General features: G+C 40.3%; 2 protein-coding genes and 1 long non-coding RNA gene across 6 annotated transcripts; 2 read left to right on the forward strand and 1 right to left on the reverse strand.

Annotated features, from left to right (window-relative positions):
- The first annotated feature begins 6529 nt into the window (after positions 1-6529).
- slc11a2 (solute carrier family 11 member 2) lies at positions 6530-15388 on the forward strand. Of its 2 annotated transcripts, XM_084706421.1 has the most exons (16): positions 6530-6616; positions 8062-8197; positions 8543-8662; positions 8821-8940; positions 9029-9135; positions 9226-9296; positions 9399-9466; positions 9567-9722; positions 9976-10134; positions 10220-10306; positions 10537-10656; positions 10744-10893; positions 11332-11405; positions 11511-11664; positions 12691-12744; positions 14518-15388. In XM_084706421.1, exons 3-16 carry the CDS (start codon positions 8543-8545, stop codon positions 14614-14616), a joined length of 1539 nt encoding a protein of 512 aa, XP_084562547.1. In that variant the 5' UTR covers positions 6530-6616; positions 8062-8197; the 3' UTR covers positions 14617-15388. The 2 variants fall into 2 exon arrangements, with proteins under 2 accessions (XP_084562547.1, XP_084562546.1); XM_084706420.1 differs by lacking the exons at positions 6530-6616; positions 14518-15388 and having other exon boundaries at positions 8179-8197; positions 12691-13846.
- A 702-nt stretch (positions 15389-16090) lies between these two features.
- On the reverse strand, positions 16091-17541 carry LOC146272738 (HIG1 domain family member 1A, mitochondrial-like). 3 transcript variants are annotated; one of them, XM_084706425.1, is made up of 5 exons: positions 17402-17541; positions 17134-17311; positions 16697-16799; positions 16403-16537; positions 16091-16212 (listed from the first exon to the last, which is right to left on the reverse strand). In XM_084706425.1, the coding sequence occupies exons 3-5, from the start codon at positions 16785-16787 to the stop codon at positions 16148-16150; spliced, it is 291 nt and encodes a 96-aa protein (XP_084562551.1). In that variant the 5' UTR covers positions 16788-16799; positions 17134-17311; positions 17402-17541; the 3' UTR covers positions 16091-16147. The 3 variants fall into 3 exon arrangements, with proteins under 3 accessions (XP_084562551.1, XP_084562550.1, XP_084562549.1); XM_084706424.1 differs by lacking the exon at positions 17402-17541 and having other exon boundaries at positions 17138-17341; XM_084706423.1 differs by lacking the exon at positions 17402-17541 and having other exon boundaries at positions 17134-17341.
- Positions 17542-17621: 80 nt separating this feature from the next.
- Positions 17622-21356, forward strand: LOC146272739 (uncharacterized). The gene is made up of 2 exons (XR_014766753.1): positions 17622-17830; positions 18603-21356. It is a non-coding gene; the product is annotated as an uncharacterized LOC146272739 (long non-coding RNA).
- The last annotated feature ends 1277 nt before the right edge of the window (positions 21357-22633 follow it).

Genomic DNA, 22633 nt, shown 5'->3' on the forward strand with positions numbered 1-22633 from the left:
CAGGTTTCCAGTCATATCAGTCTGAGAAGCAAGATCGAAGCAGAGAGCCCAACTGTTGGACTATCCCAGGATCCAGGACTGGAGGAGTTCTGCAGGACTACACAAACTGGACTGACCCAGACCTGTCTCCCTCTGCCTCACATTTCCCTTTCACGCTAGACAATCAACCTCGACAACATCAGGGTATGAAAGAATATCAGGCTCACGAGAAAACGGAGAGGGAATGGGTCGCAGAAAAGGCTCACAGGGCTGCAAGGGACAGGGAAAGAGAAAGGGAGTGTGAGAGGAGAATACAGAAGGAGGGCTGGCAGAGGAGGTGGGAGTCTTGTAGTCCTGTCCACTACAGGAGGGAAATTGCTAAGAGGAGTCTGAGTGACAGCAGTTATCGGGAGCTGGAGGCCTGGGCAGCTCGTTACAGCCACTCGCTCCCCAGGAGAAGAAGGATGGAGGCAGAGTTGTGGGGGACTGCCCAGGGGTCACCAGAAAGTAAAAGGGTACTGGAGAGGGGTAGTAGATATGCAACTGAACCAAGAGCAAATGAAATCCATTTGCCAGGATTATCAGCCCAAACAAGGGAATTGGGAAATTTGGAGAGAAGGGACGCACAGCAATCTGTCAACCATCGTTTTTCACAGCCTCTTGTCTCAGAAATGACCTACATTTCAGACACCAAGGAGAATGAGTTAAAACATCACAGGAGGATGTTTAGTACACCTCCTGGCTATATGCCACCTCCACAGTATAATACCCCACACAATATTTCACCAGTACTCCCACATGCTGAAAGGTGTAACACTGAGGAAATCATGGCATTTGTGAGTCCTAGTTGTGAGTCTGGGACCCATAGTCCTGCATACTGTTCACAGACCATTCTGAAGAAGCAGGCCTCTGTTGACTGTCCCAGTGAGAAGGGAGGACAGGAGGAGTTGACCGGACCTGCATGGCTCAGTCATCAAGGACCAGCTGCATCTGATCTATCCTGGTTAAACTCTCCTCCCCAGAATATAGTACCAATTGAGTTAGATCCATACAACTCATCCTTGAAGCAGGAGCTAACACAACCGTGTCAGGAAACATACATTAATGATGGTCCCACAGAGGGAAGGAGACTTAGCTTAAAGAAAAGGAGAAGAGGAGGTGAGACCATATTTTGCCTTGTATCCAGAATGGCAGGCATGGATGAAACCTCAAGTTCTCCGGAAGAACCACTGTCCTTGCCACTGTTGAATCCTTCACCATTAGTAGGCATACCAACCACAGAATTAACAGAGGGCAGTAGAAGCCCGGGGAAATTCACTGACAAAAATGAATTACAGAAACTTGCAGATGAAGTGGATTCTGGTACACCATCACTTCAACTTGACTCAGATGTTCCTGCTCACCCCTCTTCCCTGAAAAAAGAAAACACTCTCAAACTGAGCAGTCCTGACTGGATGAACAGTAAACAGGTTGCTGCTCACAGGGAGGAGTTGCTTAGGGTAATTAAAAACAGAACAAAGTTTTCTGAATGTGACAGGAAGAGCCAAAGCTTGTCCGATCCAACAGACAAAGATACTGGCCTCCAAGAAAACAAACATTTGCATAGCTCTTCCTCTCCTATGTCTGAAAGGTCAGTTCAGCCACTGACTTCTGCTTCAGTCAAATACCCTTTGTGGAAGGAACCTAACTATGTGGGAAGATTAGAAAGTGACAGTTCTTCTCCATGTTGTTCAAAGGACAGCTGGAAAGGTAATGAGTCAGGGATGGATCTAAGTAATGATCAGAGACAATCTGTTGAGACATCTGATGTTGGAAATCCTATTGACATTGAGGTTAAAAGACTAGAGATTAAGAAAGACAAAGACTCTGAAAACAGTAGTGGCATTTTAGTCATTGATACAACCCATGTTATTGTTAGAGTAGAATTCATCTTCCCTCCTAAAAAAGAGCATGTACAGTACTTATGCTCATCACCACACAGTAGCCCACCACCTGGTTTAGATGATGTTCTCCCCAGTGAGGAAACATCTGAACTAAGCACAAACAAGCAGTGTCCTGTGCCAGACAATGAGAAGTCTGAGAGAGAGTCAGGAAAAGTGGAGGTACAAGAGTATGTATATGAGGATCCACATAGTCCTTTTAAAGTACTTGTCATAGAGACAGGCATACAAAAGAAGTCTGGGGAGACAAGCCATGTTTCTAAGCCTGTCTTGTCTTTACCTTTCACTATTGAAAAAAATGCATTGAACAAGAACACTGAGAAGACTTTAGGGTTTGCTCAGCAAGACTCCAATATTCAGAGCCAAAATGAGGCAACCTCTGTTCTACAGTCTTACACTGATGATCAGACAAAGGAGTGTGGATCTCTAAATGATGATTGCAAAGGTAATGATGTCCTTGAGTGCCTCTCTGAAGCAATCGTAGAGGAGGAAGTGTCAAAGGCAGCATCAGTAGAGTTTGATCAAGCTGAGGATGATGTTTGTATTACTGATGTCATTCAAGATGACACATCGGATCTCGGTGACCAAATGTTAACAGAGGATAAAGAGGATGACATGGAGCAGAGAGAACAGATAAATGACACAGCAGTGGAGAATTACATCAACATTATACCTAAAGTACAAGTGATGACTTTACAGGAAATGGTGGTCACAAGTGAGCCCTCAATTGAACCCTCTCACATAATAAGCCATGAAGCACAAAGTCAACTTGAGACTGTCCCTGTCCCTGGAATCCATCTTGATTCCCCTCCTCATTTACCTCAAGATTCCCGTTGCCAATCATTGCCCTTACCCCTCACGTCCCCCTCTCATAGCCCACTGTATAACATAGATCCACTTTCTTTTCCTAACCAGCCTTTATTATCTCTCTTAGATTCAAGCTCTAACCTGGAAACTCTGTCTACTGAACTCTCAGAAAGTACTCCCTCAACCCATTTCCAAACTCCCATTCCCACTCCCTCAGAGCCTGTTTCCCACTCCAGCTCTTCTTCTCTTCATATCTGCTCAAACCTCCAGTGTCCTAATATGCCGTTCCCATTCACGACTGACAGAGAGGAGGCCCAATATCCTAAGTCTTTGTGGGACGCAGTCAACCGGATTCGCAAACACACAGCACCTGACTCTGAGAATGAGGAGGAGGAGGTGGTGGAGCCATGGGATCCAGAGAGTATGGGTGAGGACTGTGGTCGTCTGGAAACAGGGATGCATTTGATTAAGGAAAAACTAGTTGTCCCTGATGGTCCTAAAGAGTTGGTTGTTTTCAGCTCTGTTGGTAAAATAACTTTTGAAAAACCTGGAAGCTCAGAAGTTCACAGGGAAGATGGGGTGGAAGACTTTCTAAAGATGAAACAGCATGGAAAATGCATGGAGGGTTTGTTTGGCCCAATAATTGATGACACCCTTGATGAATCTCTTGATGACACCCTTGATGAATTTCTCAATGACACCCTTGATGAATCTCTCAATGAAACCCTTGATGAATCTCTCGGTGACAAACTTAATGAATCTCTCAATGACACCCTTGATGAATCTCTCGATGACACCCTTGATAAATCTCCCGATGACACCCTTGATGAATCTCTTGATGACACCCTTGATGAATCTCCCGATGACACCCTTGATGAATCTCCCGATGACATCCTTGATGAATCTCTTGATGACACCCTCTCCAGTAGCAGCAGAGACAGCCACGGCTCCGGAGACACCGTCATTATAGGAGAGGAGGAGGATGCAGAGCCAAACGTCTCTGACTCTGAGACAGAGAAGGAGACAGAAAAAGAGGCTGAGATCAACAAAGAGGAGAACATTATTTGTCAGGAGCTTAGTTTTACTGAGGTAGATGGAGAAAGCAGCCTGAGCCTTGGGATGTCAACAGGCGAGACTGATGTGAAGGGGGACATAGAGGACAGAAATGAGACTAGTCAGATGGAGAAACTTCAATATGAAGTAGGAGAAACAGAAGAGAGACAAGAATCTGGTGAAGTAAAATACCAGGCGGAGGAAGAGAGAACACATACAGACCAAAGAATATCCTAGGGGGATTTTGATAGTGTTAGAGATCTTGATGGGGAGGGGTTGAATCTTGGAGGGACTGAATGATAGGTAACAGTGAGGCTGTGTATCAAAGTTGTCAGTGCACTGAGTGTCTATGATTAAATGTTTATTTGAAATATGTGATTATATTATGTGCCTCACCAAAAATTGTATTGTAGTTCAAATTGGAAAGATACACAAGAATACCAATCCAAACCATTGAAATGATGGGGATGCTGGAAATGTATGCAATGTAAATATGTTGTCTCCATTTTGTCCCATTTATATTGAAGGTTGTACGAGCCTTTAACAATATACAAATATTTAATGGTTTCTGTGCTTAAAATTTGCAGTGTTTGGAAATAATATTTCATTAAATATTAATTTATGCAGTGAGATTTTTGTCATATAGATTACATTTTAGGTTTTGATTATTTCTGTAGTTGTTTTTGTTATTTTTCTTTATTTCAAATTAAACAATGGAAAGTATTAACCTTCAATTTTGTGTTTTGGTGGGTGTGTAGGCTAAATTTGAACTAAACAAGATTGAGAATGTGCAGTGAGGCTTTTAAAACATCGTCCTTCAGGAATTAATACATATGCAACTGATGGCAAATTACTGGGTTAATTTGCAGGGACAGATTCCTAGATATTTCCACAAAAGAGTGTTGCAGGAATGCTAGGAGAATGGGAGGTCTCAGATAACTTCAGGTCAGGTTGTGCAAAATAATTTGGGAGTGTTTCATCTGTGGCCTTCAGTAGTTTATCTGCTGGTGACTCCATGGATAACTTTGTAGCTTGAAATACGTAGACTGGTGTTTGTTAGAGGTAAAAAGGAATTTAAAAGCAACTATTGTGTAATGAAAGAGTATTTGGATAGGATGGTGGATAAAATGTCGTACGGTGTGTACGTGTTTTTATTAAGGGATTGAGATTGCAAGTAATATTGAGGTCTTTCCCACACTCTAGAGCAGAAGATGGCGGTAATGAGCTGGATGCTAATCGCCGTAAAATACAACGAAGAAGAAGATCTGAGATTACAGCCCGCCCTGCTTCTGAGTGGCATTCAGAACACCCAATGTTTTTTTCTAGCAGCGTAAGGGTCATCTGGATTTTGTCAGGGGTGAGAGAGTGTCACTTTGACTATGTCGGCATCTAGTTAGTTATCTTAATTTATATATGAATTTCCTGTGCACAAATTACCTGCCAGTTTTGCACATAAGCTTCATTCAGGTAAGGCAATATTTTATAAGAATTATTAAGACAAATCAGATGTATTCAGCTAGCCCCGTGCTTGAAAATAACTAGCTAACGCACAGCGTACTAAAAGGTTCCCAAGTAACCTAAGCGTGGTTAGTGGCTAGTTACCTAACTAGCAGTAGCTCTAACTAGTTAGCTTATATGACCAAAATGTGTAATTTACTGAATGCTGAACTCCAGCAAATGTATGTGAGGAAAAAAAGAAGATTGTCAAGATATATGGACGGTTAGCTCTCTAGATGTCAAAGCTACCAGCTAATAACTTTGAACAGCGGTGGGCTACCTAGTACTAGTGGTAGCTAAATAACGCAATGATAACTTGCTTGCCAGCTATTTTACTTGCTGATGGTTATCAAACTACGTTTGCTAGAGCTAGCTATACTTAAAGATTTTCATCATATTATTTATACAGAAGTTAGTCACACTGTCGACACGAGTCAATTGTAATACATAGACTTTAATGCAGCAATCTTGCCCCCAAGGTTGTATCTCTCACCCCCCCGTACTCAGAATTATCATCGGTTATCACACCTTTTAAAGGACTACTTGTTTTTGTCTATAATAAAACGCTGCTAAAGTATAAAATATGGTTAACATTTTTAATATTAGCCCATTTTAGAGATGTGAAGTTAGAGTATTATGCCGTGCTGCAATTGATGTGTGGGTGCACGCGCAGAATCGTTGTTCAGTTAGGGAGGTGTTGTAGATTAGTAGATTTGATAGAGGTCTGGGACATTCAGATTAAGGTACAGTAGTGGGGAGGCAACATTTGGAGGCGGCAGTTTGGTTTGTACTCTGCTTGAATTAACTCGCGCCAGATATTCAGTCATATAATTCCATAGTCACAGGTTTCACAGCTCTGAGCCCACCTTCTCTTTTTGTAAAATAATATTAAAAAGCTACGGTGATTGTCCTAAATATTGTAATAACAGGATATTCTTTGTGAATGTAACTTTTAGGGAAGTTAGACTGAGGTACAATTTGAGGAAAAAAAGTTTCTTGTGAAGCAACTGATGAGCAGAACAAGCTTTTTGGTGTGGAAATCTCTTGTCTTTGGTTATTGATGACAAGCCTTGAGTGCTTGTAGTACCACAGGCTGTATTGAATGTGTTGTGTTGTTAATTGGCGTTGATCACTGTAAAACTTCGCTCTTCTAGTCGTGGATTATTTTCTGCTCCACTTTTATCCTTTGTATCAAAGTGTCGGCTAAAAGTGAATAAATGCAAATTTTTCTAAATCTCTTTGCTTTGTCAGATCTTCATCCTTGAATTTCCTGATATATCACATCCCAACTGCTTATAACTCCCCCCCGATGAAGACTGAGGAAGAAGCAGATCTGGAAGGTGCTATGATAACAGAAACATAATCTTTCCATCACAGGCATTCCCACGGCATACTATGTCTCCACTCGGGACAGGGGACGGGGGGGACGGGGGACGGGGCACGCACGCAGGCAGGCAGGCAATGTATTCTCTCTCCATTAATTATTTCAATGGGGTTGGGATCCTATTTGGATAGTGTCACTGGATCAAAGCTATACTAATTTAATTTACATTTATTTTGTCTCTTGGAGTGTAGCCTGTGTGTCAAAGGACACTCACTGGGTAAAAGGACATGGTGTAGTCTTTAAGAATTAGCTTGGTCATGTTGTTAAATTTGGGAAGTGATTTGTGTTTGCGTAGGATAATGATTGTAACAGGTTTTGCAGCTAAAGCAGCTATTTGCTATACTGAGTCATGGTTTTGAATAGGAAGTCATTGTGAAAGAGGGTAACGCTATAAAGTCTGTACATCAAGTGCCAGAACTAGGAGTGAATTTACTGCCCCTGTTTGAGGAGCTAGTGAGAGATGAGGAAAGGGAAGCCCAGCAAACACTCCAAACTGAGTGAGTACCGTCTATTTTGTTAGTGGAGTACTTTGCCTTGAGGAATGGTGAAAATTGCATACTGTTAATTGTTTATAAATATCTACCAAATGGATGGCACTGGTTTAATCTGTCGGTGTCTATCTGTTGGAAACCATTTTGGATTATTGATTTTGATGGTGGAATAACAAATTCCAAGATGCTTAATGTTGACTGTGTATAGTTCACGTGACTTACACGTTTAAAACGACATAAAATCTTTGTTTTCTCCGGTAGGCTTTTTTGCTTGGCACCCTAACCCTAAACTGTTAGTGTGATCTGCTGTTTAATGTACGAGTACGTTTCAAGTATTTGTGGCTACGTTGTTCTATCCCCCTTACCTAATGGAAGTATTATTTACATTGCCTTATTAAGCTTACTAATAGAGAGAAAAGTAGTAGGTGAATGTGTTCAATAGCATTATGTCACCGTTTTATGGACATCCTTTACAACCTGATAATTTTGAGTCATAAAGGTTTGTTGGCTGACCTTGGGAAGTCTGTTGGGTTCAAACAGATTACACACTTTATACATTGTAGCATGTTATTGTGTTGTTGATTGAGGAAAAAAAGCTGTTGTCACTGAGGTTATGAAGGGTTGGAAAGTACTGGATTTGCAACATTTCTGTAGACCTGGGACATTTCCGTGGTTATTGTAAAGTATCTACCTGATTCAATTGACTTAACCAAACTTTATTTATCCCCTTGGGCCAGGGTAATTCCTGACTTTGGTTCTAGTTTAAACCTAATACTCAAGATGGCCTTTTTAATGCTAACCAATCAGTAGCCTTTGTTTAACGCACTTACACAATTCATAGTTTTACTCTTTACTGTGCATTAGGCTTTAGTCTTGTCACCCATTCTCACCATGTCTCTCCTTCTCTCAGAGGAGCCCTCTCAGGAGAATGGAGTTATTCAGACCACACAGTACAGTTCTATCTCCCCCCTGCCTCACCCGGGGGGCCAGAGGAACCCTCCACATATTTTGAGGAAAAGGTACCCATCCCTGAGGATGTCACCCGGGTATGTAATCCATTAAAATGTTGCTGTACATGCTGAGTTTGTATGTTACCAAAAGGGGTCCTCATGGGTTGATTTGACCATTTGTTCTTTGTACTGTTTTCATCAGTAAGATTTGTCCAACTGTATATTGCTATTAGGCATCAATGATAGCTAGACAAAACAGCATATAGGGTGAGCAAACAATTTTCCTTTTAACATGAGCTTCAGGACCAGCTAAAACTGGAGTCTTAACCCATGGGCCAATAATAATACTTTTTTTTTCTCAGGGCCAGTAAATACATAACCTGTACCATCTATATAGCAGCTAGGCATATTGACTGTGTTGCTTGTGGTTCTCCATTGCAGATGTTCAGTTTCCGCAAACTCTGGGCGTTTACTGGACCAGGCTTTCTGATGAGCATAGCCTATTTGGATCCAGGAAACATTGAGTCTGACCTTCAGTCCGGAGCTAAAGCAGGCTTTAAGGTTCTTACCACAGACACTTTGCAAAACTTGGGTAGAAATGTCCACCAGGAAATTTTATCCGAGTAGATGATGATGATGACAACAATAATATTTGTATTCAATTCTGAAGCCAGCATAAACTTGTTTAATTTCCTATTCTTTGGTTTGTTTCTTTCAAGCTCTTGTGGGTGCTCTTAGGGGCCACCATCATAGGACTTCTCCTACAGAGGCTGGCAGCACGCCTAGGGGTTGTTACGGGAATGCACCTAGCAGAGGTCTGCAACAGAGAGTACCCCGTTGTGAGTAAACCCCTTCCCTAAACACACACACAAACACGCACAAGACGTAAAAAATGTCATATATGCCTATGCTTTTTTTTTTTGTCAGGTTCCTCGTATTCTTCTGTGGCTAATGGTGGAACTGGCCATTATTGGCTCAGACATGCAGGAGGTCATTGGCTGTGCCATTGCTTTCAACCTCCTCTCAGTGGGCAGGTAGATTCACTTTGGGATCAAAAAAAACTTTATTAGATAGGTTCACAGCTGCTACAAACAACCTGTTGATTCTTTGTTCCTCCCAAACAGGATTCCACTGTGGGCAGGTGTTCTTATTACTATAATTGACACATTTGTGTTTTTGTTTCTAGATAAATATGGTGAGTGTTTCCCTTACAAAACCCAATTGACTAGCTATCTTTAGCATAAGGATACTGGTGTGGGTGGCTGTTTTGTATCTTAAATTAGCTGTCATCTAACAGGCTTAAGGAAACTGGAAGCTTTCTTTGGCTTTCTCATCACAATAATGGCTGTTAGCTTTGGTTATGAGGTAAGAAGAGTTTCAAATTAAACTTGTTAAACTAAGTTCCCATGTATAATTGTGATTTTCCATAGCAGTACATTCATTTACCTGTGTTGTTTTTGTGCAGTATGTGTTAGTGAGTCCGGATCAGGGGCAGCTGTTGAAGGGTATGTTTATGCCCTACTGTGAGGGATGTGGTCCTCTGCAGCTGGAGCAGGCTGTTGGTATTGTTGGAGCTGTTATAATGCCTCACAATATCTACTTGCACTCAGCCCTTGTTAAGGTAAGTGCACGCCACACCTTCAGTAGTTGGACTAGAACTCAAACTAGACTGTGTTATGGCACAGTCGCCTGCCTTACATGACGTCATGTCAATTTAATCTTTGCATGATGAACCTTCAAGGTTGTGGAATAACATGACCATGTAATGTTATATAACATCAAAAAAATACATGAACAGGACACATTAAAACAGATTGTTACCTTTTGACCAACGTTCCAAACTTTCTTTTACAATTTCGTCTTGTATGATCTAGTCTCGGCAAATAGATCGGGGGAACAAGAAGGAAGTTAAAGAGGCCAACAAGTACTACTTTATCGAGTCAACCATTGCACTCTTTGTCTCCTTCCTGATCAACGTCTTTGTTGTAGCTGTATTTGCTGAGGCCTTTTACAGTAAGACCAACAATGAAGTGGTGAGGACACAGAACAAAAATATTTGTACACATTTTTTTTGTTTTCTTATATAAACGTGTGACATGCTGCTATTTTTGGTTACAGAACGCAATTTGCAATGGAACAGATATTCCCTATGAAAACCTCTTCCCAAACAACAATGACTCACTACAGGTGGACATCTACAAAGGAGTAAGTTTCAATGTGAAGTTTCACTGCAATATGAAGTCATTGTGCCTGAATTATAGATAATATTGAAGCTCTGAGTGTAGTCTCTCGTTAAATTATCTTGTAAGATTGTAATAAGACTGTACATGTTTTTGGTGGACATGTTTCCGTAACGTCTCCAAAAGGCTTTGTCAACGATTTTACTTTGGATAGTGAAACGGTTTAAAGGGGCTCTCTCTTTGTCTGTTATAAAGGGTGTGGTCCTGGGCTGCTTCTTTGGTCCTGCTGCCCTCTATATTTGGGCCATAGGAATCCTTGCTGCTGGACAGAGCTCCACCATGACAGGCACATACTCTGGACAGTTTGTGATGGAAGTAAGAATTCTGATGTATTCATTGTGTGCAAATTAACATAAACCTAGAACGGTTCATCAAGGTAATGGCTATACACTCTCCTTACAGGGTTTCCTGAACTTGCGTTGGTCTCGTTTTGCAAGGGTATTGTTGACTCGTTCCATTGCCATCACACCCACCCTGCTGGTGGCCATATTCCAGGACGTGCAGCACCTGACGGGCATGAATGACTTCCTCAATGTGCTGCAGAGCATGCAGGTCAGAACTGTTACTACGGAAACAGGGGCTCCAGGGATGATAACCACAACTGAGCTGGGATGGCTGGGGACAACTTGATCATTAGTGGCATAAATCAAAGATGTTGCTTAGAATTTGTGAAAAAAAATTTGTATCCCCCTAGTTTCATTTATTTTCAGTAGTACACTGTAAAACCTGTACAGAGACATGAAAATGTTTTTAGATTTGTACATATAGTTGGACTTGTTTTTTAGTATTAATTGACTTAACATGTAACTTACTTAAATTATTTTAAGAAATCTTCTAAAGTGAAATTCACTTATTGCACTTGCAGCCACATGTACTTTTTTTAAGCATAAGAAAGCTCATAGATAATATTTGTTCACTTAAATTTCATATGACATTTTTGCATTGAAGTCAAGACTGTTATGTCCCTCTGTGCATCTCTCAATTCAACAGCTGCCATTTGCTTTGATCCCTATCCTGACCTTCACCAGTCTACCGTCCATAATGAATGACTTTGCTAATGGATTGTGAGAGCTTCATATTGACCACTACATAATAATACATTATATAAAACACTACTCAGCAGACAATAGGCTTGATGCAGTATATCTTCCTCTGACTGTTCTTCTCAGGGGGTGGAAGATCGGTGGAGGTGTGGTCATTCTAGTGGTCTGTGCCATCAACATGTACTTTGTAATAGTGTACGTGACCACTCTGAACAGTGTGCTGCTCTACGTCTTGGCTGCCCTCCTGTCCATATCCTACTTGTGCTTTGTGGGGTACCTGGTGAGTTGAAAACCATTGGTTAACAGAAATTGTTCGTTTCAAGTTCCGTTAAAGGCATTGTATTGCAAGTAGTCTGTAGCCTAAGTCAGGGGTTTTCAACCGGGGGTCCGCGGCCTTCTGGTGGTCCGCGGCGGCATTGCAGGGGGTCCGCAACGCAAGCCAATGTTGATCAGTCCACCATTGTTTTTTTATAAATTTGCTTTGATATTTCAACACATGATAATCATTTGTGACATGTTCTGCATTACTTTGTCATCTTCCCTCTTCAGTTGTAGCCACAGTTTATGTTGATTGTTATTGATCACCGTTACTTAACGCTCTCTCAACATGTCAGCTACATGTCTGTACATTTAAGTAATGAACGTTATATATTGATGTACATATGGTTCTGAGATGCAGTACAACTACAAACTGCAATTTAATTTAAAAATAATTTAATCGTTTTCAATTCTTACGCACTGAAAATCAACTGTTTGTTGTTTTTTAGATTTGTTTGAGTAAAAAAAATATATATATATATATTAGTGTTCAGAATCTCACTTACACATATTTCAATTTTTCAGATTCTATGTATATTGTTTGAGGTTAAGTAGATTTGTTTGAGGTTTTTAAATAAAAGCAATATGGAAAACCAACTGTTAAAACTTCCTTCTATCCACATGCAGGCACGTACACATACACACACATAGGCGCGCAGGCACATCAGTGGGCCGCGGATTACTTTCTAGTAAGAATGGTGGTCCCTGGGACAAAACCAGTTGAAAACCCCTGGCCTAAGTAATAGCGCAAAGCACCTTCTATTTTAAGTTCATTTAGACATGTCTTTTGTCTTTGAAAAGTTGCCATTTTGCTCATTAAAATAACCATTCTCTTCTTGAGTCTCTCCCTTCTTCTGCCCCACTTCTAATTTTGCCACTGGGCATGTGTATACTGCCTCAGAATAGTCAACATGTGAGCTACATTACAGGTGTTGCACTTCTGCATGAATATAATGCTAACACCCTCTTTCCCATTGTTTATCCACAGGCTTGGCACTGTCTGATTGCCTTGGGGGTTTCCTGTCTTGATGTAGGCAGTAGGGTAAGAAACAGACCTGCTGTGTTGATAGAGGAACAGGCAGAGTATGACTCCTAGAAATAAACAAAAAAGTAATTAACTCCTACAGACACTCACCAATCATTTTTTAGTGTGAAAGACTAATTTATAGAGAGAGGTTTTAAAGAAAAATTAAGTTTAAAAAAACGTGATTGTCAACCAACATTCACAACTTCTGTCCAATGACTCTTATATTTGGACAGACTTCATATTTGCAAGCCATGGCTTCGGTTATCTGTGATTACCATATTGACATATTTTAACTCTGTTAAACATGTTTATTGTGCAATATTTAAAAGTGTACTCTTTGTCAGTAATAATACAGTTAATGGTAGATGTAATGGTGATGGTACCGTAGGTAGTTAATCTTGAGGGTTCAGGGTTTGGGTCAGGATTGACAAATGTAGATATGTGACTGAAGAGTTCACTTTTAATTAAATGCAAGTTGTCATGGTAAATTATTTTATTTATTGTTAAAATATCAAATTAATTCAACCCCATCAGTTGCATAATTATAGATAAACTAACTTCAATTATCTTGTGTAATTTGATGTTGAATAATAACCAGACTTTTTTAGGGATAAATTGTTGTATTGATGACAAGCAAATAATGTTTGCTACAGGAGATCCATGTTGGAGAGAAAGTAATATTAAAGCCTTGACACATTAAAATGTGTACATAGATCCATAAATAAACCGCAAGGTCTGTATTATTGTTGATGTTTGATGCAGTGGACCAAACACAAATGATAAAATATTGTTTTGCATGGAAATAAGTTTTTATAGATTTCATAATGTTTTTACAGTATTTTATGGAGATAAATGTAACTATATTACATTTATTTATGTTATATTATTATGTTATATTTCTGGATGGTGTTCTCTGGTCAGCCCATGTTTGTTGTAATGCATGTGCCTCTTTCTGTGTGATATAATGGCTGAAAGCGTGGGGACAGTTGGTCTGTCCTTTTGACTTGACACGGCAGAAACACGTACCGTAGATGCTGTATAAGATGTCTGAATCTGAGTAACTACTGAATGATGCAACACCATGTATACAAAATAAAAGAACATGGATTATTTTCTATGAATGTTTCTTGGTGTCAAGCAGAGAGGTTCAACATGTTTTTCAATTGCATTTGACGCTAATTCTGGGAGTAATGATTGTGATTCTAGGGTGTTCTGAAGGGGCTAACCTTGTGAAATTAGAGCCAGCGCATTGCTTTAAAAGCCTTTGATGATGCCCATTTGTATTAATTTATGCTGCAAGCTGGCTGTTCCTGTTGTAGTAAGTAAACACGTATCTCCACTATGCTCATCACCATACTGTTTCCATCAAATGAGCACTTGTTCAGTCCTCAACACAAATCTGATAGGATTTGGGAAGTACAGTATGAATCAAGTCAAAACGAGGAGCCATTTGTCCGGCTGACAGCATTTATGGCCATTAACCTGAACCAACCAAACCTATAATAATTTAAAGACCACAATGGCCCAGAACACCAAGGTTAAAATGTTAGTAAACACAATGTGATTAGTTTCCATTGGTCTACTGATTTCTCTCAATTCAGTATTATATGCTTCAACATATACAATACTGGATAAAATCATAAATGTGCTTAGAATCTTCCATAGGCTAGACCTAACATGTCATACTCAACTGATGTCAAATAAATCATGATGGGGGGGAAAGTGTTTGTGAAAACAACAAGATCAGTTTAATTAAAATGAACAATTTTCTGTCCTTTCTGCTTACAGGTGTGTCTTGGGCTGCCTGGGCACACTGACGTCTACCTTCTGAATGACATGGACAATGATGTAGTGGAGGAGGGCACTCATCACAGAGGTGGACATTAGAAGTGGACCTGTGGCTAGAGAGAAAATACAAGTATGACCTTAACTATAAGAGGGACCTCTGAGTCTAAACCAGGACAGTATTACACTGTGCTTTACTCTCTTTAAAGTGTCCTTCTGTAAACACAACCTTATGTTTACTGGTGCCTTATGCCATTACACTTGACATTCCACAAGTTGGTTAACACATTGGCCTGTCACGGGTTACTATCGTTAGTGCTATAATTGCTTGTTACACTATGTTACTGTTAAAGTAAATCATTGTTACAGTTGTCAGTCTATGTAGTGATGTGAAAACCCAAATCAAAATCTGATTTTTACTGTAATTTATTGTTGATTAGTTTGTAGCAAAACTTTTATTTTAACCTTTTGGCATAGACTCAAATCGGCAATAGTTATTTAAGATGTATACTATTTGTCATTAATATTAATTAATATAATTGATAACAGCTAAATAATTTAACTGGATTATGGGACATTAAGCACTTATAAATTATGTGTCTTTATCAGATTTCTAGGGTTCAGTCCTGGTCTTTGTCACTAGCTTTCTTTGTTTGGAATGAAAATCATTTTCAAGGTATAGTAGTTCTGTACTGACTTATTTGGTGTGAAATATTTTTTTATTATTTAATAATTGTGTAGATTATTGTAACTTTTTTTAAAGAACCAAAGTACCAACATATTATTGGCTTTTTATATAACTTAACGTTTGTAAAATTGAAATGACAAAGAAAAAGACAATATTTGTAAAAAATATATTTATATTTCCATCACAGTTCTTGATCACCTACACAGCATTATTATATAAAACTTTTACAACTTCAGTAGTAGTGTTTGAGATTCTTTTTCATCCATGATAAAATTAGGAACATGTATCTCAACTCTGTTAAATATATTACTTTATTACTTAAAGACAATAATAAAAATCTACAACTAAAATACTGCTGTGATAAAATTATTAGTGGAGGATATAATTTGGCTTGTCTATTTAGAGCCATCTTAATGGCAGCCACACTGACATGCATGTAATCTATTTCTTATCCATAAAAATGATCATTTGGAATTCATTCCTGAACAAGATGCCTTCCTATCCAAGAGTCATGGTAGAATGATTCTAGGGGGTATTTCTATATGTGTTAGTGTGACGGACAGTCAAGCTGCTCGTCAGTCACCCCCCCTCAAGTCTCCCCATACTGGAACTTGAACTAAATGTCCTCTGACTCCCAAATGGATTAAAAACCAGGTACACCACCAAAAAGCTAGTTTTTTGCTGGTAAGGGTGGACTGTACTTAAGGATTCTTTTTTTTTTTTTTTTTTACCAATTCACCTACATTAAATTGAATTAAAAAGGTAATTAAATCAGTTTAGGTGAAAACTGTGATTTTGACTTTACCAAATCAAATGCCATGTCAAAAGTGGAATGTTACTTTGAAGGGAGGAATTGTTTGAGAATTCTAGTCGTAAGAAGGAAAGTCGTTCAGGCAATCATTTTTAATCATCAAACTCAATGACCTGCATTACTGGCTAGTAGGTTCACTTGCTGTTTTTATCTTGGTTCCTTGGAGCCAGATATTCATTGTACATGGAGTAGATCACACCTATAAACAGACACACATTGGTTACTTTAGTCATCTTTCTGCCAGTATTGATTTACATTGTTATTGGATGACTGACAATTTGAACATTTGGCATAATTCATCAATTATAAATATTCCCTGTGTGTACTAATGAGATTAGGTGGTGGGGCCTGTGTGTCTGCTAAACACCACCTAGTGAATTATGACTTACCTAATGTCATTGCGCCTACTACAAAGCTTTGTGCTCCAACCCGCATGTGGATAAGGTGAACAGACATCTTTGTGTCCCCTCTGGATTTGAGCTTGTATAGACCATAAGCAACCACCGCACAAAATCCAGCCATACCTGTACACACAGGGAGAATACATTGTCTTGGTGTGTGACCTTGGAGTCAAGGGATTTAGATTAGGGAGAGCTGGAACTATTATCTGCTTCCTTGATTGGAACTAAATAAAACATGAACAGTTAAATGCATGGTTACTCAGTTTATGTTTGGGAACTCACCTATAGGGACAAATGGTGACTCCTTTGCCTTCCTCATAAATCTTGAGGAATGCTCCTCATCATAAACGGACACATTTTCGTCTGAGCTCATGTTGATTTTAGGCTTGAAGAAAATTGGGGAGGAAGGATGTTGGTGAGGTACATAGAGGCTAGGCTACACATTTCAATACAATGATCTAGCAGTTTACAATGGCTGACAATTTGTCTACAACGTCCCAAAAATAGCCTAGATGGACAGTTATTAACACTTAATCTATAAATTTAGTTGAAGTAGTATAGTCTCGTTATCAAATACATAATTAAAATCGATTTAAGAATTGCTGCTAATACACCACAGTCGAGACCCTCTTCCAAAACCAAATGCTACAGGAACTCCGGAGTCTTGACCAGCCGGAAATAATACATATTAGCCCAAAACTAACTAACATTGTCATTACCTACGTTTGTTACTGTAGCTTGCTGGTGGTGAGCAACGAGTACTTGTGTTAACTCCAAGATCAGCCCTTTTGATTCAATGTTGAACCTGTTGGGTCCGCCTCTCTCTAGATTCGACTCTTCGCTTCGTGAAACACTTCCGCATTTGTCTCTCGCGGAATCTATTCTGCCACAGTGCCACTACACAACGTTGGCATATTATTGGTTTTTGTCTAGTAATTTAAATGTTAACATTAATAGTAGTGATGTTACGGTAGATGCAATGCTCACGAAATGGTGTCGACCTTCCGAATCAATGTAGCGGGCCTACAACATGTGTCGAGCGAGCGTCTCTTTGAGTAGGGGTGATGTCTAATGAAGGGAGAACTCCCACTCTCGGGAAACTTCCGGGTTCTGAACTGGTTGCAGTTCCACTCAAGATCCATATGAGGGCGCTAACGGTAGAGTGCAGAAGGAATTGATGTCTTTGGAACTATACCCCTCAAAATCCACTTTTCTCAGGATGTAATTTTTTGTAATTCGAATTCTGAATTCGAAAGGGGAGGCAAACAAATTTTTTCTTAAAGTCGCCTTTCCGTTCTAAAAAGCCTTTGAAAATATCATTGATGTCATACACATTGTACGACCAGAGCTACTGCGTGATGGCAAGCTCTGGTTACTTCCCCTTTTCTCTCGGGGCATCGACAACACAGCTGACAGGTTTGGCTCTCCCTGTCAATACACATGCTAGAAAGAGTTTTGGCTTGCCGTTGCTATGTTGTTGCTAATGTTACTAATGCTCTGACATTCTGGTTCTGCTTCGGATGCCATCAAGCGGGATCTCTAGTCGTAGTCAGTCCTTCACTAACCAATCAGCATTCGTTAGCAGAATGCTAGCGTGTTATGGGCAACAACGACTTACCCTGTAAGAAATTGAAAGGATGTTAGTATTCGTTCATGCAACTTTTGACCTGTAATCCATGTTGAACATGCAAAAACTATAATCAAATGTGAGATTTATCAACGACAATCAGGCGAAAGAGACACATTTAGCCGTTTAGCTCCATAGACTCCCATTCATTTTGCACTCGACCGCGATCACTCCCAGTGGAACTCTGGTGAAACTGCAACAACATTCGGTACAATGGGGCTTAATAGGGAGTGGGCAGGCACTCCTTAAACAGGCTCTGATCTCGTCATGTCACGCAGTCGGAGCACAGCGAGATAATCAGCGTCAGCGCTCCTGGGTACCCAGCATGCAGTGCAATGTCAAAAAACGCCCATCGGGAAACCACAAGACCGCAGCCCTGGCCAGATTCTGGATGGGGTCCTACCTCAGGCACCTGCAGTGGGTCCCGAAAGCCCTGAGGACGCCAGTGTCTTTTTACCTCCCCCCGGCCTACCTTTTTATTAAGACGTTCTTAAAGACACATTTTAGAGAAGGAACCACTCACCGTTTTAACCAAACACTGCTCTGTTCTCTCTCGTGCAGGAACAGGAGGAAGTGAGCCGAGTGCGCCGACTCGCCCTAGGTGAGTCGGCCACGGTCTGGCAGAACGTGAGCCACCCTGCTCTGCTGAACAAGCACAGAGACCTCTCCTGGATGTTGGCCCATGAGATCCTCCTGGTCAGAGCCGTCATGCACTCCCAGAGACTGGCGACAACATCCAGGTGCCCGCGGCCAACTTGTGGCGGAGAGAAGACCGTGAGGCACCTGCTATGGGAGTGCAGTGCCGCCCGGGACCTGTGGATCCTAGCGGGGCCCCTGGTGAACCTGTGCCTGCCAGCAGGGGAGGTCCTCAATGCACAGCTGGTGCTCTACGGGGTGAGCCAGAGAACCATGACATCTGGACAATTCCACCAACTCTGGCTCACGCTGACATGCTTCAAAGAAGCCCTCTGGACCTCCAGGAACCTGCTGGCGGGGAAGCGCGTGGAGATGTCCACCTAGGCAGCGGCGGAACTGGCTGCAGAGACCCTCGAGTGGTGCATCCCACACGCCATACGAAAGGGGGCCCCACCAAGGTGAAGTGGTCCGGGCGGCAGCGGCCTGGCTGCGCCGGAATGGCTGCCTAGGTCGAGGATCTCCGCTGGGCCCCGGAGGGAGCTCGAGGCTTGTTCAGCGGGGCAGGTAGAGGCGAGCCAGACAAGCTCACCCCGGTCCTGCACAATTGAAGAACAGAATTTTTAAACGCACGCACACACTCACACACAGGTGTCAAGTAACAAAGTACAAATACTTTTTTATCTTACTTTAGTAGAAATTTGGGGTATCTATACTTTACTGAAGTAATTATTTTTCAGCCGACTTTCTACTTATACTCTTTACATTTTCACGCAATTATCTGTACTTTCTACTCCTTACATTTTAAAAATAACCTCGTTACTCCAATTTCAGAAAAATGATCCAGAAAAATCGCGCCATCTGGATAGAGTGACTTTGATTGTGGTTGGATGAGAAGTATAAACATACCATTCCGACACCCTTATTGGTTTATACGTAATGCATCACCTGCACATGACACAAATAACGTCAAACTCCAGCAAGGAAATAGCAGACGTATGTAGCGTATATGATGATGTCCGCGGCAGAGACTCGAGAGAACTTGAGCAAAATGTCCTAACCAAGCACCAACGAGGAGGTTGGTAGCTAGGAAGATTAGCCAACCCTTCTACATCCCTGGTTGTACCTGGAAGAATTTTTTGACATGTTGGATGCAAAAACAACTCCTTTCGAATGCGCTGCAAGCTCGGCGCACCCAAGTAGGCTACCACGAGCTAATGGCTTTCACAAACTCGCCGTCTAATTTGAATAAAGGCTATTGATAACATGCCTCTGACTTTTTGCACCATTGCAATACTTATAGGCAACTAGTTTGTCATCATATCTTCTGCTCCATGAAACACATGTTAATGCTAAGTAGTAGGCTACACATATATGGTAGGCTACTAAAATGCGTTCATTTTGAATGGGCATAAACAGGTGCAGCCCACATTTTTCAACAATAACATTTCAATATAACAAGTCATTATGGCCTTTGGAAAAAAATATTTTGGGGTAAGGTGGATTATAGACCGTGCATTATAGACCCCTGTGCCTAAGCTTTTGTCCTTAATGGAATCTTTTCTCTGTGCATTACTACTTTTACTTTTATACTTTAAGTAGTTTTGAAACCAGTACTTTTATACTTTTATTTGAGTAAAAAGCTTGAATTGATACTTAAACTTCTACAGAAGAATTGTTAAACCCTAGTATCTCTACTTCTACTTGAGTAATAAATGTGAATACTTTTGACACCTCTGCTCACACAGACACACACGTGCACACACACACACATAGTCACATACAAACGCCACATCTTTTTTAAAGACATATTGTAAAACAGTCCTTTAAAAATGTCTTAATTGAAGTGTACATCCTTTTATGGCCTTTAACGCTGCTGTATTTATATGATTCCCCTGTTATTTAGCCGGCACTTTTTAAATACAATTTCGATTCAGTGCTTTTAAAGTAATCACACCAGTGTTTTTATGCCCCATATGTCCTGAAAATAATGTAACTTCTAAAACATAAGAAAATATATGTAAAATGATTTGTTTATAATGAAATGTCAACGGTGAGAAACAATACATTTTTTCAAAAGAAAAATAAATGTCAAAAAATGCCAAGACTTGTGGAAAATAGTTTGGTTACAACAGCTGAATTGATGCAAGCTATGCAAGGGATTTCAGTTGTTGCGTTCGTTCAGTTAGATGTTTGTAATATTGTTATTTGTTGATTAAAATATTCTTGTTGGTCACCCTGAGAGTGCAAGTTGTGTGGTTTAATGGGAAATGAGAGTCGGCCATTGTGCATTAACGCTTGCGAGTTGATCATGGGCTATGCATTACACCTATTGCCAATGAGGCTATTCTTGATTGTAAATTGGCTGTAATTCTGGAATGTAGTCTTCAAGCCATCTTTGAGAAATTCTGGAAAGAGTGTTGAGGTCAATGTGTTTTGATTAAGGGAGGCAATTTTGGAAGACATCTAAACCTCATGCGTCCGCTACAGCATTTCTGCTTTGGCCTGACTTGCGCTGGGAGGGATGTAAACGGTATGGATTGGGATAGTGTGCGGGCAGGTGTATTTTTATATAAAAAATGGAATGAAAAATGTAATACAAAATGTCTGAAATGAGTGTGTTTATGTAAATGTCCACATTGCTTCAATGTCTTTGTGTCAATAAATCAAATATAATTTTGACTGATGGTTTTCAAACCTTATTGGGTTCAAGATGACATCACTCTGAAGTACCATTAACAATTTCACCTTGGTATGTCAAAATATGATTGAATTTGAGTAGTTTAAACTTTGGCTAAATCTAACAACTCTTACCACAGAAGAAACAGCTTACTTTTTATACAGTAACTGAACATGACAATATTCAACACTGAGAATAACTTAATGGACAGGGAGAGTGACCTGCAAAGTATAAGATTGTAGGTTTGAATCCAGCTGCTGTCTTTTAGCCTGTCTTAAATTTGAATATCTGTTTCGTTAAACAGGATGACATCATTATGAAATACCTTTTGCAATTTCATGCAATTCCACTTTGAAATGTCAACCGCTTCTTAACCTTTGTCCCAAAGCTGACAAAAGCTAATAGTTTGCTCTTTTTACTCTTACGTTCTCAACAGTTAGTGTGTAGCAGAGAGGATAGAGAAACTGCCTTGTAACCTTATGCTCATGAGTTCAAATCCCCATTCAGCCTATTGTAGTTGGCCCAATTGGAAGTAGTTTTGCTTACTTGCTGTCTCTTGACCTTCTACAATGTACATATGTATAATATTTTGCCATTTTGCGGAGGAACCCGCATCGCTGCTTGCAACTATATTAACCCTTGTGCTGCCTTCGGGTCACATGACCAAAAGGTTCATAACGAACCATCGTTGTGTTTACCCAATTTTACCCAATACAAAAGCAAATAAAAATAGTTTTCTTTTAACCTTTGCAATGTGGGGGGTCTGAGACAGCCCAACAGTTAAAAGAAAATGCCTCACTTTGTTTTTGTATGCGGTAAAGTTGTTGCAAACGACGGTGGTTCACAATGACTGATGGGTCAGAATGACCCGAAGAGAACACAATGGTTAAAACTTCGAAAGATGGTTTGGGGTAGTTATTTCATCAATTCAAAGTAATCTGGAGCCATTTTTTCGGATTTAGAGTCATCATAGAGTCATTACCACAGAGGTCACCATTTCTGACGGCCATCAGAATGTGTGACCCAAAAAATAAAAAAAGATTTTTTAAGAATGTGTTCCCACCCTAATTGCTTCCCAAAGGTATTACAACTTTGAAAGATGGTTTGGGGTAGTTATTTCATCAATTCACACTAATCTGGAGCCATTGTTTCGGATTTAGAGTCATCATAGAGCCATTACCACAGAGGTCACCATTTCTGACGGCCGTCAGAATGTGTGACCCTCAAACAAAAGGATTTAAAAAAAAGGTGTGTTCCCATCTTAACTACTTCCCAAAGG

This window comes from Hypomesus nipponensis, chromosome 9 (genome assembly GCF_054491055.1).
Source record: "Hypomesus nipponensis isolate SF chromosome 9, ASM5449105v1, whole genome shotgun sequence".
Classification (NCBI taxonomy): domain Eukaryota; kingdom Metazoa; phylum Chordata; class Actinopteri; order Osmeriformes; family Osmeridae; genus Hypomesus; species Hypomesus nipponensis.